An 18,503-nucleotide genomic window follows, 5' to 3' on the forward strand; every position below is an offset into this window, starting at 1 on the left:
TTAAAGAAAGAGAAAAAACCTCTCTGACACGTTGAAAGTCTGATTTAATTAAATTGCACTTTAACTTGGTGCCACACAGTCTTCAAAGAACATTTGAACAGTTTTCATACTTTTTACCTTTAAAAATAGCGGACTGGAAAGAATGTCATAAAATGCCCATCAAATAAAAATATTAAACTGCTACTGCAGAAACGTAAAAACACTCTAGAAAGGAAAGCTTCTTTTTTGTTTAATATCCTGGGAACAATAGCCGATAACTTGTAAGCTCTAATTGAATTTACTCCCATATGAAAAACAAAAGTGTCGAGTTACCATTTGTAACTAAAAATAGCAAACATCTCGTGGGAACAAGTCGCGACGATTCGTCAGCTCTAATTGAATTTACTACCTTGTGAAAAACAAGAGTGTCAAATTACCCATTGTAACTAAAAAATAAAAATATCTCGTTATATTTGCATGCAATAAGAACAAAACAATCGTTACCTGCACTTACTATTGTAAACGTTAGAACTGCTTCAAATCTAAAGTCTCGTCTCCTCTAAAACATGTCCTAAGAACTAGAACCGACGATTCGTGAAAACAAAAGTATCAAGTTACCCTTTGTAATTAAAAATAAAAATAACTCGTGCCATTTGCCTACTACTCATGAACTGCTTCAAAACTCAAGACTCATCTCGTTCATAACTAGCCACCATTACACTGAAAATTATGCACTCTAAAACAACCCAATGTACGTATGTAACTGTCACACTCCCCTCCAAACCGGACTAAACATCACAAACCGGCAACATGCACGTCACTCTTTATTTTTCAATTACCAAAGTCCTTGTGTTTATACATACCTTGTGTTTCTCACGAACCATTTACCTTTACAACAAGAAATTTGATTGGCTGTTCATAGTAGATCCAATCTGATTGGTGTGACATACATACATCTCTCACTCACTCACTCACTCACTCACTCACCCATTGACCCGTCCATAACATACCCGACGCGCCAACTAAGAGGTATTTTTTTTACAAAAAAATAACTCAAAAATAGTTCTTTTAGATTTTGACTTTTCAAAGTTTAGCTTATAACAGTGTCCCTTTAAAACCTTAGACATTGTGCATGTAGTACTTTCACCTATTCTATTCATTAACTGCAATTATCTACAGCCATCCTGTAACCTAGATGCAGAGATATATTAAAAATGTCCTTACCAAAAACTATACAACCATTCTCTTCCTTTTGGAATAAAGTTGCCATGGTAAGTTCATCAACCTGTTTAACTCAACTTCACAAGTTTTCAAATCAACTTAAGATCTAATATTTGTAAAGTATGCATTTCTATTAAAGCATGGCTTTCTTTCTTTGCCACCACAATCTTGTTCACTGCTGTTTGTTTTGGTTTGCACACAGTGCTCTGTGATGGGCCAAATGACCACTGCAACAGTCAAGTCGAGTAAGGTGGAAATCAATTGATACAATAATGTGTTTCACACGAACAAATGTTTTGTTTGTTCACATCACTCTTGTCAATTTGGGAGGTACAGTGACCTTGTGGCTGGTGCACTCAATCCAAGTTTGAGCACTGGCCAGGAATACAGTGTTGTGTTCTTGGGCAAGGCACTTTACTCTTGCAGTGTTTCTCTCCACCCAGGTGAGTACTGGCAAATTTAATGCTGGGGGGGGGGGTAACCCTGCTATGGAGTAGCATCCCATCAGGGGGGAGTAGAAATACTCCCAGTAACTTGTCACTCACGTCATGCTATAGAAACTGGAGATAAGCTCCAGCTTGATGTGCCACTTGGCTCATATGCAGACTACCTACTTTCACCAATTTGACTAACTCCTGTCAATTATTTAGCAAATTAGTCACTATTTTGCTAAATAATTGACTTTTTGGCACTTTTTCAGTTACTCATAATTAAAATTTTTGCACTGTAACATTCCTCTCACACCTTTTCACACCATTCAAACAACAAATTTTACTCAGCTGTGAAATAACTCCATTGAAAGTAATTTATGGCAAGTTTCCATGATTTTGCTGTAGAATGTGACACTAAAAACTCCTTTCATTAGTTCCTTGTTTATCTGTTTATTATTGGCCAAGCAGAGCCCCATACTCATATAAGAAAGAAAAGGAAACCCATAAGTTGATTTTCTCGTGGTTATCATTGCATTGCTCTTGGGCATGTATGCATGATGACAACGACGACGACGAAGTCACACAACATGGTAGCTCCAAACAATCAGCTGGCAGAGACCTGCAACCTTGGTTTACCGTGTAATTCTTTGATACTGGACATCCATGTTATGATCAATTGACACCTGTCAAAACAAGGTATCCGCTGACCAGCATCACATGACCATATCGTGGGCTCAAGTTTAGGGCTCATCGAGGTCACATTTTTTTTTTGAAGTTGACCGCTGACCAAGTACTGGTTTTTGATTGGATTGTGGGCTCATGACAGGTTAACTTGTTGAAAACGGGGCTGGGTTGTTCGGAAGCTGGTTAAGCCTAACCCAGGATTAAAAGTTAACCGAATTATAACTTTATCTTCTGTACAAATGTTTTTTGCTGCTTTGTTTTGTGTATATTGTGATTACTAAAACTCAAAACAGAAGGCCAAACAATAAACAGAAAACCTCACCGCAAAGTTACAAAACTCAAATCAAAATTCTACCTTATCCTGAGTTAGCTTAATCAGGCTCTGAACAACCCGGTCCAGGAGCTACACTTTAAGGCTGGCCTAAATCTATGTATTGTCATTAGCAGGACAATGAACACCTGACCAACACCTTGCATTTTCACCTGGAGGGTCTCCCACATGAAAAGGCTGGGAATGCTCTACAGAAAATTTCAATTAAACCCCGAAAGGAGAGCAATCTGGGCTTAGTTCAAGCTTTATTTGACTTCTAAAAAATACCACTTCAAACAATAGGCTTGATTACCAGCTGGTCTTCTGGAAAGGAGCCCAGTTTAGTAGACTGGACTCAAGAGTGACAAAAATCGTGCCTAAAACAGAAATGATTGCATTTTTTAATTATCTTTTCGAGTGCAACCTAAAAGATACTTTGACAGCTAAAAATAGTCCGGCATTTCATCATGAATGCCCTAAGTGAGACCAGAATCCTTGATTGATACCCCAAAGTGAGACGACAAGCATCCCCAACCTTTTCATATGGAAGTCCCATCAACAGGCATATTCAGAGATACCTTACATTAACCTAGGGCATATTCTACAATAGAGGGGAAAAAATATAATCAGTTTTATCTATTGTTATAATTATCTGTTACATTCAACACCTATTTTGATGAAAACAGTCCCTATTAAAGAGTACCCCTTGGGGACACAACAAACTTTCTTGATCTAAGTAGAAATTTAGAAGTTCCTATAAAATAATCCCTAGCTGTTGCCTTCTAAATGGTTAAATATGGATGAAAGTTAATGTTGCATCTTAAATTGCTGTTGGTTTGAAATTTGTGTGCTGTTTGTTGTCCGATTAAGTTAAACAAGTTTTAAATTTGAAAAACAAATGTAACCAATGCACAACATACCCGTATATACAAACGTACAAACTATAAGCTTTGGTGTTCTGTATGTACAAAGTAGGGATATTACTTGCCAAAAAAACCTTCATTTAGTTACATAATTTTTTCCTATTAAAAAACTTTTTAGTAAAAGGGTGCTGAACTCTAAACATACTATTTATGTAAAGGTAACAAAGCTGATCTCATTGATAAGTCCGCCACCACAGCCATCAATGGTCATCAAATTAATGTGTTCTTTTTGGTCATGAGTAACACTTTGGCACACAAGCTGATGCATTGTTGCTGTGTTGATGTTGGGTGAGCCAATATGTTAATAGTAAGTCAGTGGAGGGTCGACCACCATGTTGGTTCAGACGTCTACTTATTATTGTTTTTTACACCTGAATTTGTGATTCTATTTGGCACAATCTTCCTTGAAGGTTCTAAGCTCAAAAGCCAGTTGTATGATTTTAAAAACTTAAAAGATTTCTGTGTAAGAGACGGATGGAGCGACGGCATGGAGGGTTATCCTGGGCTGTTGGTTCCTCATCTTCATCATCATCATCACTCTTTCTCTTGTATCTCCATAAGCCAAGTGTCCCATCCCACTAAAAAGATATTCAAAAAGCCATTTAGTTCACACTAACTGAGCAGCAGGTCTGTAAGAGATCTTGATCGCCATCTTGTGTACTGACAGAAAAAACACTGAGGTCCTTAATAACTTAGTCTAGTAATTACTCTTCAGAGGGAAACCACAAGAGGAAGCAATAAGTGACTTATTAGTACCATCTTGTCTTTTGCTACTATTATTATTATTATTTATATGGACTAGTAAGAAATGATGGCTCACCGAAGTGCTGACAATCTCATTTTCATAAGGATGCCATGACACATCCCGGACAGCTTGTCTCTGTTAAACAGTCAAGGTTAACATGTGCTCTTGCAGGGGTCTCTTGTAGTCAAATGGGCAGAACATTTTTTCATATGCTCGGTAGTTAAATATATTAATATAGACTAAATCAAGAAGGCAACAAATTCACAACACCATGCAACCAGTGAGTCTGAGGAGGTGGCCATTCCTATTCAAAACAAAATACAATGGCAAGGTTCAAAGGCTCACAGCTCTGCCTCCTATGTGGTCCCAATTATATCTATCTACCCTTCTCTCATCTTTGCCTCACCCAGGTCAGTCACAAAAGAGCACATTTGAAACACTGACTTTCTTTGATCTCTCCACTCTCTTCATCTGATGCCTTTTACATTACTTAATGCTATGGGATTTTGCAGCAGGAAATAATAGGTGCTGAATGGGTTTCTCTCTTTCTTTTCAAGATTCTGAAATCATAATTCAGTACAGCATTAAAAATGATCCATGTGAAGATCAAATCTTGGCCTCAGCCGAGGGAACTGCTTGATGATAAGTTACAAGACAGTGGGAGTGCAAGAGAGAAACCATGGAATGTAGGAGATGTAAGGGAATCAGGAGAAAAGTTTCAATTTCACATTTGACAGGGTTAATAAAGAAATGTTCATAATAATGTTACATTGCACTGAATTTTTGAGATTTCCTGACCAAAAGACAAGGAAATGAAGTTATTATAATTGTTATTATGTAAATGACTACACACCAGTTAATTTGTGCTTGACAGAAAAATAAGAGCACAATGCTCTTTATCATAGCAAAGGATACATGTCCTGTTAGTCTGGAAGTTATTTTTCCAGTCAACCCATCATAAACTACAAGACAAAAATAAGAAGAAATTAAGGACCAAATCTCTAAGAATTATAGGGAACGATCGTGATTTTGTTTGCAAACTGGTCAAAGGTGGTGCCTTGCATCAGTTTGCACAAAATTTTATTTTTAATTATTCATCTACAACAAACGATTAAAGGTACATTATTTACAGTGTACCTTGACGCCAGGACGTCAAAGAATGTTTAAACAATTTAATAACTAATGAGTTAGCTATTATCTGATGATTACAACTGGGAAAGATCAGTCAATGCACTTACTGACAACTGAACCTGTGGAGCATCCAGAATAAATGTACCGCTAGAGGACAAAATAAAGGCAAAATGAGCATAATGAGTAAGTTTTATAGCTCTACAGATAAACCATTCAGTGCATTTATTAATTACAAATCAAGAGTTCTGGCAGTATAAACAATGAGCAAATGAAAGCAAGGTCCTCAACTTTATGGATCTGTGTAATGCATTCTTCCTAGAGTGGGCAATCATAACAAATATACACCTTATTCCAAAATGGCAGCCAGTTTATTATTCCTTTGTTTACATGGTAATTAGCCCTCTTTGCCTCGTCAAAATGTACAAAATACAAAAGAATTTTGAAGTGAAAATGAGGCAAAGAGGGCTAATTAACATGCAAACAAAAGAATAATAAATTGGCCGCCATTTTGGAATAAGGTGTATATACATGCAGTATCATATAGGCTGGTAGACAGTGAACCTATTAATAGCTAGTAAATACTCCTTCATACACACAGAGTGCATATGGTAATTTTACCTGCCCTGTTGTGTGCATAGGCGAGAAGTAACAGCGAACAAGAGTGTGCAATACACTGTGGCCACGGTATGTCATAAGTGATGAATCCCCATCTAGTCTGGATCGTCTTACAGCTGGAATGGAAAGAACAACAAAAGGTTCAGCAAGTTACTTTATTGGTTATGAGCTGCTAAATAAGCTATAGTTTAGGGGTATACCTAATATAGTAGAAAGTTGATACATTTTTGAAGTCTTTCATTTTCACATTTTAAAGTGCTCAATTTCTCTCAAAATGTCTACCTCATTCATAGCTGCTGATGTCAGTTCTTAATTAAGCTGATCAGTGGCTTTCAAATGGCAAATTGTACACAAGCAGAGTGTCCTTATTTGATGATTTGAGAAATACCGCTGTTCACCTTGGGGGTAAAGGGATAATAATTGTGTTTACCCTATCATTTTTTTTCACTAACTGTTAATTTTAAAAGCCCTTCACTATCAGTTAATTTATTCAGTATTACTCTAAATGTACAGTTGTTTACCTTCTTGCTAAGACCTTTTTTCCCAGAAACAGACCTTATGAGGAATGACCTTTCATTTCAAAATTTTAAATACATGATCTTACATTTTCTGGGAACAGGTTGCCAACGATAGTCCCACCTTTGACCCGCTACAGCACGTTTTGTAGCCTGCAAGACACGTAACAAAATAACGACAAACTCAGTAACTTAATGAGCATTTAAATTTTCCAAAATGTCTGCTTATAAAAGCTGAAGCCAACAAAAATAAATAAACAAATAAATAAATAAATAAATAAATAAATTCTGTCCGAAACAATGAAAGTCAAAATAACCGATCCTAAGTACATGACAGCTAGCACACAGTCCAGCAATAACAACACATTGGCAAGTAATAACCCTTGATTCAAGGAGTGTGCTTTGATGTGAAGTATTCAAACTACAAAATTGCGAGTCTAACATTAATTTTACACAAGCACCAGACTCACACAGATGCCTTCTTCATCAGAGAACTTTCTCATGTCCCAGAGTTTGATAGTCTGATCTTTGGAGTTGGTGATGAGATGCCGCCCATCTCCCTGATAGTAACAGTACACAGGCATTATTAGTATGTGGAAAGCAAGACCTAATTATGAGGTTCAGGACAACAATCTACTTAGTAAACATCCTATGGAGCACAATTGCTAAGGAGTAGAGACACCATGCAATGACCATACTGATAAGAAAAAATGCTCTAGAATTCTTATCAAGCTTTTGAAAATTCAGTTACCATCAGTTACCCATCTACCCAAAGGACTCTGGATTGAGTGAGTCATAACTTAAGTGTTGAGCCCTTGTGCAAGAAATTGAAGAAATTGCAGGTAGAAAATTACATGTTGGGGGGCAACCCCATGATATAGAAGCATCGCATTCAGGGGGCAGTTGAAATACTTCCAGTCACTTGAAGCTACTTAATAATTTCTTCCTACCCTTGGATCAATGTGAGTGATGCCATCTGCATGTCCTGCTAAAACACCAACTGGGCATGGACAGCTCTCAACCAACTGCCGACGATCCCAGACCTTCACCAAGGGAAAACATAAATTATGTGATAAGTGATAAGTGTGCAGTACATATAATTGTAGTGTATGGTACATGTAGGTTGCAAAGGATAATGGTTAGTGTAGATCTACACGTATGTGTCACACCTCTCATTTGCTTTTGCTAGGGAATACAACTAAAGTTTCTTTTCAACTTAATTGACATAATTATTATAAATTAAATAATATATGGTATTGACTTTAGACGCACAGCTTCATTGTAAACAAGTGTTTAGCTTTATGAATTCCACGCCTAATGAAGTGTTTGTTTTGATTTAATCATAAGAGTTACGCCACCTGACTAACAGTAATAGTATGTTGGACTCAGGATACAGTGCCCTGTGTTCTTGGAGAGGACAGATTTCACTCAGTGCCTTTCTCAACCCAGTTGTATGAATGAGAACCAGTGAATGTAATGCATGGGTTACTCTGTGATGAACTAGGACTACCATACTTCTAGTCAACTTCATGCTACAGAAACCAGGGATACATGTTAGTGAAGGCTCAAACACAGACTTTCCCAGGTATCTTAAACTGAGCATTGAAAAGGTAAACATCCACTGATGACTTTCCAGTGGTATTGTTTTCGGCACTTTTGAACATCGAACTTGAGCCCTTTTAGCTTAGTTGACTTTACTAAAATGCTAAGCATGTATTGTGTAAACTACTACTTAAGAGTTGACATACCTTACAGAGACCATCGTCACCACCAGAGAACAGAATATGTGAGCTAGCATCTGCAAAGGCCACTGCATTGATATCGTCCTCGTGTCCATGAACCTACACATTCAAAGAGAATGAAGACAAGAACAACTTTAAAAACCTCTACTCTAATCAGAATGCAGTTTTCACCTATCAATGAGCCCTTGAGTAAGTCTGTAAAATTAATCACATTAGCACATCAATAATCAAGTATCCAAAAGTTGGGAGATCTTGCTGTTTGGAGAAAGAAATTGACTCTCAGAGCTCTATCTTGCGCAGGGTTTGAGAGACTTCACAAAACATTTTTGGCAAGATATATTTAGTGAGTATAATCTTTAATGTGGCTTGTTAAACAACATTATTAATTAATCCATTAATTTTTTTTTTCCTGTTGTTAGCCTAATTTTACAGACTTATTCTAAAGCCCATTTAAGGGGCTGCAAGATTTCTCCTTTTTACCCTTCGTTTTTTTGCCACTCACCCTAAGAGTCCGTTGATTACTTCCACGATCATAAACATATAAAGAGGCATCATTGGCTCTAAAGATAATGCATACAGAAAATAAAAGTCCTACAAGATAATGGAACGACCAAGTGGCCTGTTTACTCTCAGAGCCAAACCCAAGGTTAGTAGCTTTATCCGAGAATTCAATGTAACCCTCCATGAGTGACCATTCAAATGAGATATTTAAGCAGTGCTTTCATGCAGCACTGTTTCTGGTCCTGAATGTAAAGTATGTGGGTAATACCCTATTGTGTAACCATGCACACGTATGTGGCCATTGCACAGTATTTTCCTATGGCACATGTACTGTTTGTTATGCTGTACCAGGCAAGTCTATAGATGAGCTGTGTTTGTTAACCAAGTACTGAGACCCCATTAGGGGTGGGAGGGGGGAAGTGGGATGGGGGGGATATTCCATATCCTGTTTATTTTTTACCTAAATATCCTATATCCCTAAACCCCTAAATATAGTGCCTTGAGTCAGTACTTTCATGAGGCACATTTTGGAATGCTGTGCAATATGACTCTACCCTTCAACCCTGTTTATAAAACCCTAATGTGTGATCATCCCAATAATCCAAGCTGTTGTATTTTAGTGGTAAGTTTTAACATGGCTTTGTTTATTATGCTGTAAAAGATACTTATATACTTACCATGATGATTGGATTTAGCACCCATGGTGCTAATTTACTTCAGGCAATTCAAGGGAGGGCACTCATTGGAAGGGGGTGCTTAATATTGAAATAGGGGTGCATATTTTTTTTAAAAAAAAAGCACTTGGGGGGGGGGGGCACTTTTTAGAAAGGGGGCACTTAATGGAAGGAGGGTGACAAACAGAATCACAACAGTGACAAACTTTCTTACAATGTGTGGAAGAAACCCTAGTGTGCAACCATTCAAAGGGAAACTATTAAGAAGAACTTTCAAGAGTACCATATACCATACTGTACAAGCTTGTGTTGCCGGAGTTAACCCTGTACCCTGTCTTTTAAGATTTCCAACTGACTTACCCTGCCAAGATTTCCTTATTGTCATGTGAAAACTTAATCGAGAAAGCACAAAATCTTGAGTCCTCTGTACTAAAGGTGTAAAAATCACATACTGTTACTTTATGATTATGTTGGTCAAAAGGCACAGAATGTTAGCCAGTCTAATGTTAGGGGCAATACAATAATAATAATAATAATAAAACAGTAAGGGTTGAGTGAAACATTTAAAAGCACAGAAATAAGCCAGAGGCATAACTTAAAAGCCCTTATTCCTAGCTTCAAGTCCTTGCAAACGTTCACAGTCAAGTGTTTCTGCAACTGTATTGAAACATTTGCAGAACAAATATTAAACAAAATAACCAATATTTATATTTAAATTTGTAAGTCTCAGATATTCAATAGATTTGAAAGTCTAAAATGCAACTCACTTCAAACACAGAGCTGTGTGTGTTTCATAATCTCCATAAATGTTGCAAAGATGAACTAGAATAGAAAAGAAAAAAAAGTGTTACTAAAAAAAACAAGTCCCTAGTTGTTAAAAGAGCAAACAATACAGTTGACTATAATCTAAGTTTAAATTTTGACAGCAAAAATAAATACTATTCAGGAAAATATTAAAAATAACTTGCCATAATCAGACCAGCTTGAATAAATGAGGTACTGTTGATCAGGGCTACAAAATGAAATAGAGGCAAAAATTGGTGTGAGGTAAAAGAGTTACAAACAATCATTTGAACAGTCTGTCATTTATCAATGCTTGTAAGTACTGTGGACAGGTGTGATTGCCTAGACATGGGCCTGCAGATCAATTCAGAGTTCTCACTCACTCACATACTGAGTGAAATAAACGAAGTAATTTTTAGATCTGAAGCCTTAAAGATGATTTCCAGTCCATACTGCGCATTCTCGAAAGTTTGTTTGGGTTTTTTGTTTTGTATCACGTAAGACATCACAATATGTAAACATTTTGCAACTACTTACATGAGGTAAATTCAAAGTTTCAAAACAACCACCATTATGGGTGCGAAATGGTCAAAGCTTTATGCTTCATTCCCTCTCATATCACTTGATGAAACAACTTCGCAGCTGTAAAAATCAATGAAGCTGTTGGAAAAAGAATTTGAAAGGCCCCAAAGATAAGGTATGTGGTTCATAACGAATAACATTTATTCGCATTCCATCAAGTGAGATTTATGTTTATAAACATTAGGGTACCGAGACTGCACAGTACAGACTGGAAATCATCTTTAAACCTACCGGTAATATTGTTCTCAGAGTGCAAAGATCTCATAATTACTCATGATAATCCTTGTTGCTTTCTATTTAAGTCAGGCACTCTCACTACCCTGGCTCAAACTGATCTACATGTGTATCAATTTGTGAAAGGCATAACAATTGCTGAGCAAATTTAAGTTATAAACTTATCAATTTGGTATTTTAACAGATGTCACTGCCCAGTCAAAAACAAAAGTTTTGCAAAACGTGGAGCCAGATTCCTTCTGACCCGATGCTACCCTTTTGCTGTCCTTGACAAAAATGCCTCTATTCAAATGTGCAAAGTAGTACCTGTTAACAAAAGATACCTGTCCACATGTTAAATTAACTTCTGTACCTGTAGTCAGTGTCAATTATGCTCCATTCCACATCTCTTGCCACTATGTTACGGAACACTTTGAACTGTCCAAGTGTTGTATCATACAACCGGAGACGCTGATCTGTCAATTGAAAATAGTTTTGAAAAAGACAAAAATGTGGCAAGTGATGATGCATGCTTAAACACTGATTCTAAGGTCTGGGATAGCTTGGAATCTTTTACGGAAGGCTTCTAGAAGAGGAGAAAGGAGGAAGACATTTTGATAAGGGAGCTAATTTAATGAAATTCCTGAGGAGGTAATAACAGAGGAGGATACATAAGTTGTCAAGACAAGGTAAAGTTTGACAAAGAAAAAAGAAACTAAGACAAAGACAAAGTCTGCATTTTGCCCCTGTTCTGCAATCTGTATTTCACCCTCAGTCTGCATCTTATTCCCAGTCCACAGTCTGCAGTCTGCAGTCTGCAGTCTTCATTTTACACTGACCAGATATTAAATGATATCACAAGAAAAGAACAATAGAGGGGGATACCTTAATCAGGAAAAAAGTGTTTTATCCCTGCTTATGAACACAAACCTTGACAGGCTGAAAGAAATACAGTGCCATCTCTAGAATAGCTGCCACAAAATAATTTGTTATGGTATTGGGCTTTTGTTTCCATCTTGTTGGGGATGTAACTACAAAAACAGTAAAGAACAAATTTAATCAAGAAAAAAAATAATACTGAGGAGAATTAAGAGTACTTCATTATGACTGTCCAAAACCAAAAGAAATCACTCACCGAGGTCAGTATTTCACTAAGAGATTTAAATTGTGGAAATTAGGGAAACTTCTTAAATTCTTCCATATTTGGCATGTAAAGCCATTATTAACTGCAACCTCATACAACTCAGACACGTTTGTGATCAAATCTTGATTTGAATATTGAATACTTCATTTGACAAGCGTATACCAAAGTTTGAAACAGAGAATATACAAAGATTTCTTCATCCTTGACCTGGTTTAACTGTTAAATGTACTATTACATAACAATCAAGGCATTCACTGAGTGCCCAGGGTGTGTGCATCGGGTATGCTGTATCTGAGGACCATGTCAGTTGTACTACTTTGCATGCATCGCAGACCTGTGGTACTGTTCTTGGTAATAGTTTTCACTTACTTTGCACAAGCAGCAGCTCTATCACCTTGAGTGAAGTTTGGACGATGACAAAGGGAACTTTCCCTCTATAAAATAATTCACAGAAAGTAAATGGCTAAAATTTGATTTGTACAAAAACATTGTCATGAAAGTGATCTCAAATGGTCCTTTCACTTTCTCGACAACTAAAATTAGCAAGGAACCACAATTCCTTGTAATATCCTGGAGGCAAGATTTTCCGAGTCAGTGTATGAATAGCTACCTCCTGAGGTAACCATACAGTTCATCACTGTCTATTGTTTTAAACTCCGTAGTGTCCAGAGAGAGCCATCATAAGAGTGTTCAAAGTATTGTGCACAATAACACATTGCAATGCTGTGGCCAGAGATAAAAACCCAGATTGTTCAATACAGAACTTCTAGTGAAGAACACAATGCATTTTCCACAAACAAAAGAAGTAAATGTACATGTTAATTAATTAATGCTTCATTTATGGCCATACTATTGCCTCTCTTTTTCCCCATCACAATTTCAGGAGAAGTGTCACACACATTACAAGTTGATTAAATAAAATAATAAGGAAATTATTGTTTAGTGGAGCCTAGAGGCTAAATGAACCAAATGATTTTCAAGTAACCCCCTAGGAGCAATTTAGAATTAATTTTAACACAAAATAACTCACTTCCGTCTGTTTACAATATATTTGACAATTACCATGTGAAGTCTTGAGCAAATGTTCTGATTATGCAGGTAGGTATCTAATGTTTGGCCACTTGATAATAGGGTATCCTGTTTAAACACACTTTGCTACACATGCAGATTTAAGAGAAAGGAAGTACAGATTAGATTAAAGAACATCACAGATTAAGGGACTGCACCCAAAACTGTGCAAAAAGCAAAAGTTATCAAAGCTCAGAGCCATTATACTCACATCAACAGTAAATGTATTGGGGTTCGGATCAACTGGAAACACAAGAAGAGAGAGAGAAAAGATGAGGTCATTTTCCAGGGGCCTCCACAGACGAGACATTTAGTTGATGACAACTATTTGTTATCGACAACTAAAGCCTGGTTTTCATATGTCAGGAAAATCCCAGACGATCAGGGATTTTACTTTTTGCCGACCATCCCAGATTTTGCCGATATATCGGATATTCACCAGAGGTCTGTCCAAGATTTTCCCGATTATGAATTTGGCGAGAAATGGAAAGTGCGCCAAAAATCGAAACTTGAACACAAATGTGACAGGGGGACTGGAGCCCAGCAATTGAGGGGATTGGTAATGAGTGAAATCCATCACCAATGGACACCGATGTCCATGACGGTACAAATTTGAGTTTTCATTTGTCGGGAATGATGGCCGACCGTCGCAGAAATTTGGGACAGGTCGGGAAAATAGAAATGCTCCCGATTCTCCAGATTTGTCCCCGTTCATCCCAGATGATCGGGGATATCTACGATTTTGAGTTTTCATTAGTCAAAATCTGGGACGGTCGGGAAACAGTACAATCCCAGACTGTCTGGGATTTTCCCGACACATGAACACCAGGCTTAAATGTTATTGATGTTATTGACCACTAATATTGATTCTGGTGCTTACATTCCACACACTGGAGTGTTAGTTGTCGATGTCTATGTCAGGTCAGCGAGACCTTGGGAACTAACATTCACTACACAGGCTCAAAACGCAATACGCATGCTCTAACCTCTGTCCAACGCAGTTTCATTAGCTGTTGACAACTACAGGTAAACAGATGATTCCCAAACACAAGAAAAATGGTCAGAAATGCTGTAACAGTTGTCTAAAACTAATTAAAAGCAGTTTCCCTTTTCAAAAAGGGAAACTGCTTAGTTGTCGATAACTAAAAACTTATCATTTAGTTGTCGAAAACTCATCTCACATGCTATGTTTTTAGTTGTCAATAAAATTTAGCTACCAATAAGAAATAGTTGTCAACAACTAAATGTCTAGGCTGTGGAAGCCCTAACTGATAATAATAATATTGAATATATTACAATAACACTCGTTATCATTGAGTGATATACTTGTGTTTTGGATTAAGAATAATTATTACAAAATGTAATTTCACTGCTTTATCCTGAAGAATGTACAGGATAATATAGAAAATCCTATAAGGAACATACAAGGATCATTTGCGATCTCACAGGATTCTACAGGATCTTACACTGGATCCATCATGTGATCTTACAGGATCTTAACTTAATTAGGGTGCTATTATATCTGATGGGATTCCATCAGGATTGTGGCAATGTGCAAGGTCTAGCAAGGTGAGTCTGGAATTGTCTGCTGAAAAGAACTGAGCACGGTATAAACTTTTGCAATTTCCTGCATTTGCATTGTTCTTGAAAGAGTTGACATGTATGTGTGCCAAGCAGCACAATGCCATCAAACCATCAAGCCATCAAGTCAGTCAAAAGATTATTCCCCTCTCCCTCCTCAAGGAGAATTAGGCAGTGGCTAACATTCAGGCTTTCTATTGATCCTACCTGGAGGACTTGCAACTTTACTGCCACGGAATGCAAAATCAACATCATCATCATCATCCTCATCTTCGTCACTATCACTTGATGATATTCCATGAATGATACGGATTCCACTACCTCCCTCAGTGGTAGCTCGAACAAGTCGAGCCTGACCACTTCAGAAAAACAAGTTAAAAAATACAAAATAAGCAACGGTGCACTGACGAGCCTTACTTTGTGAACTAACTGATTGACTAAAATTATGCTAATAACTTTACGGTTAACCCACCATGTTTTAAGTGTCTATCTATCACAGGTGTGTCCATTTAGTAGACATTTTGTTTGATTGAATGACAGATCGACTGACTGATTAATCGATCATTCAATCAGCCAATCAATGGTTTAATTTTAATTAGCACACAGGGCACCAATAGGCCATTTTACAATTGTCTGCTCAGTGACCTGGCCTTTGCATGGCAGCAAGGCTAGAGGTGACCTTGTTTTTATACAGACCCCACTGCTTTTGTTATGTAAATCAAGTTGTTCTAATGCTAACCAGTTTACATTTACCTGACAAAAGCAGAGAGGTCTGTATCATGGCAAGGCCACTTCCAGCCTCGCTTTCATTCCTGGGCCAGGCCACTGAGCACACAACTGCAAAATGGGCATGTTATTCATGGTAGGCCACCTATATAGCCTCACTGCAGTTTGCTTTTATTTATTGCTGTTTGCTTCTGGTTACCATTTAAATACTGTGTCTAGCTTGCAGTTAGCATTTATTTACTACTGTTTGCTTACAGTTAGCATTTATTTACTGCTAAATAGAGGGGGTAAGTTTCTAGAGAAACTGTGGTGCTACGTCGGTGGGGAGTATAACAAGATAATTTGGTTTTATCAGCTTGGTTGATAATGTGAATTGGCCACCATAAAGAGATTCGAAAGCTGATGTTTCAAGTGTTAGCCCTTCGTCGGAGCGAATCTGATTCACTCTGACAAAGGGCTAACACTTGAAACGTCAGCTTTTGAATCTCTTTACGGTCGTCAATTCACATTATCAACCCAGTTGATGAAACCAAATTATCTATTTATTTTTATATAATAACCCAAGTTATTCTCACATTTTGATTGGTTCTCGCCTATGATCTATTAGAGGACAGACGCACGATTGACGTCATCATTTCAAAGTTTTTCCCTCTGTGTTTTAAAATGGCAGAAAGTTTTGAGAATTTAGATAATATTTTACATGACTGGGCGAAAGATAAGGTACAAGAAAGTCTTGTCCAGGCATTGAACAGGTACCAGAAACATAGTTTAGCAGGAAGAAGAAAGATAAAGCCATTTCTGTTTTAGAAAATGACTCAGAAAAAATACTCGAGCAGTCTCAGTCGGCAGTCGAGTGAGACTAAACCAAACACAAAATTGGTCTTGGTAAGCCGAGAACCATTGCTTTATCTCAAATTTAACAAACCCAATAAACAAAATGTTTATGAGATTAATTTATTTAAAACATTGAACTTTTCTCAGTCTCAAAATAATTGTTGACACAGTGATTGTCTGGAATGAAACATCAAAATCACCTCTTAAAATCAGTGAAAATAAACACATAACCTTGCTTTCTGATGCGAATGTTCCGGTCCGTTTCAGGGCACAGCAGCAAGCAAAGTATAGCTCACTACAGCTCACGGCCAACTGTATCGCAGCTAAAAGGTATCTCCGACACTATTTCACACTGAGTTGAGAATCACCAACCACAGAGGACACAAATTTCCACCATCACTAACGTTCCTTTCATTCAAAACTCGAATCGAATGGCCTCCAGGTTGACCACAACCGCAAGTTTTCCGAGTGTAGTTTTTCAACCCCTGCAATATTCGAAGCAAAATCCAAGCTTTTCAGCTCACAGGGCTGCTCTGCTGACAAAACCTGACTTGACTTATCCAGCATTTTCTTTAAGATTTGTAGATTTCGCAGTTCAATTCTGCTTTCGCTGTAAGTTTTCATTCCACGAGAAGCGACGCTCGAGTCAAGTTTGACAGTGGCGTGATCTTCCTGCCCAATCAAAATTCTTTGCTACGCATAGCAACCAATGAGATTGCTTGAATTTGTATAGACAATAGATTACGTCAAATGGCTTTTTTCGTGTTCGCCAAAGTGGGCAAAGGCCGGCTTTCGAGTTATGTTGAAAGATTTTGAAATAAAAAAAAGCTTTATCTGTAGTAGTTTGTTTCGTTATTATATAAAACAAGTAGATTCCATGTTGCCGTGCATCTGTTCAGTAATAGATCACAGAAGACGTCAAAATGTGGTAAGAACATCAGTGACACACTCGGCTATCGCCTCGTGTGCCACTTTTTTGTTCTTACCACATTTTGACGTCATCTGTGATCTATTACTGAAAAGACACACGGCAACATGGAATCTATTTGTTAAACTGCTGTTTGCTTGTGGTTAGCATATACATGTAAGGGGTGAAGGGGAAGGCGATTGTATGTGTCCTACCATGAAAATTGGCTTATTTACTTTTGCCAGCTCAAGGGAGGACACTTATCGCAATGGGGACACTTAATAGGGACAGGGTGCTTATTTCTTGTTGAACAACAGAATGGGGTACTATGGGATACTTTTGAAAGTGAAAAACAACAAAATACTTCAACTCAGATCATAATTTGTTTGTCTAATCAATCTATTCTAAAATTATCAATGTTTTGAACGTCACTTTTGCTATGGGGCTGCTTATTGGAACGGTTAATCTTCAGGCAACATTTTGCACTGACTGGTTTTCACTCCACCCCTCTCCTTTCCCTGCACGATGGGACCACACATGATCATGACAATGATCACAAATGGTTCACATAAATATACAGGTAGTTTCTAGTTTATAAACTTCACAACTTTCATGGCTTAGTGTAACTGAAAGTATAGCTCTTAAAAAACCACAGTAAACATTCCTGTTATTTCCTTTAGGTAACAAGGCTGCAAAATTGTTCTAGGAAAGTCCGGATCGAGCCATGCCAGCTAGGGGAAGTCGAGCTTTTGTGAGCTTATGTCGCTAATTAAGTCTCTGTCTTCAAAGTAGGAAGACTTGAAGCTGAAAAAGCCCTAGAGAAAACCATTTCTACCAACAAACACAGCTAATAAATTGAATCTGGTTGAAAAAAAAGTCGTGTTCCTTACCTGCGAAGAAGAAAAGCCAGCACGCTCACGAGGTCTGTTTCATTCTCATCACTTTCGGTGTCCTCACCGATAGCTGGGTTGGTACTCGACTCATCTGATGTGCGTTCTGCTTCATTTGCCGAGCGGCGAGTGTGTCTGCTACCCATAATAAGCTCACAACTAAACAAAAAGTTTTCAAATGCGTTTAGAAACGAGCCTCATTGAGATTTGCCGACAGTTTCTTACATAACTTCGTACTAAAGTAAATGTTTTGGTACGTTTTGTCAGCCGGAGGTTAAAAACTCAGCCTCGCTTTCACATTCGC

The 18,503-nt window shown here is 37.6% G+C and overlaps 1 protein-coding gene across 1 annotated transcript; it reads right to left on the minus strand.

The window, feature by feature from the left end:
- Nucleotides 1-1,078: 1,078 nt before the first annotated feature.
- LOC145465663 (DDB1- and CUL4-associated factor 11-like) lies at nt 1,079-18,345 on the minus strand. Its single transcript, XM_081449435.1, has 20 exons — nt 18,200-18,345; nt 15,050-15,201; nt 13,473-13,504; nt 13,256-13,348; nt 12,563-12,627; nt 11,980-12,080; nt 11,423-11,525; nt 10,440-10,483; nt 10,239-10,293; nt 9,832-9,900; nt 8,799-8,856; nt 8,303-8,395; nt 7,505-7,597; nt 7,025-7,114; nt 6,644-6,707; nt 6,043-6,155; nt 5,532-5,571; nt 5,209-5,255; nt 4,369-4,428; nt 1,079-4,126 (listed from the first exon to the last, which is right to left on the minus strand). Exons 1-20 carry the CDS (start codon nt 18,343-18,345, stop codon nt 3,989-3,991), a joined length of 1,656 nt encoding a protein of 551 aa, XP_081305561.1. The 3' UTR covers nt 1,079-3,988.
- Nucleotides 18,346-18,503: the final 158 nt, after the last annotated feature.

Source organism: Orbicella franksi, chromosome 13 (genome assembly GCF_964199315.1).
Source record: "Orbicella franksi chromosome 13, jaOrbFran1.1, whole genome shotgun sequence".
NCBI lineage: Eukaryota > Metazoa > Cnidaria > Anthozoa > Scleractinia > Merulinidae > Orbicella > Orbicella franksi.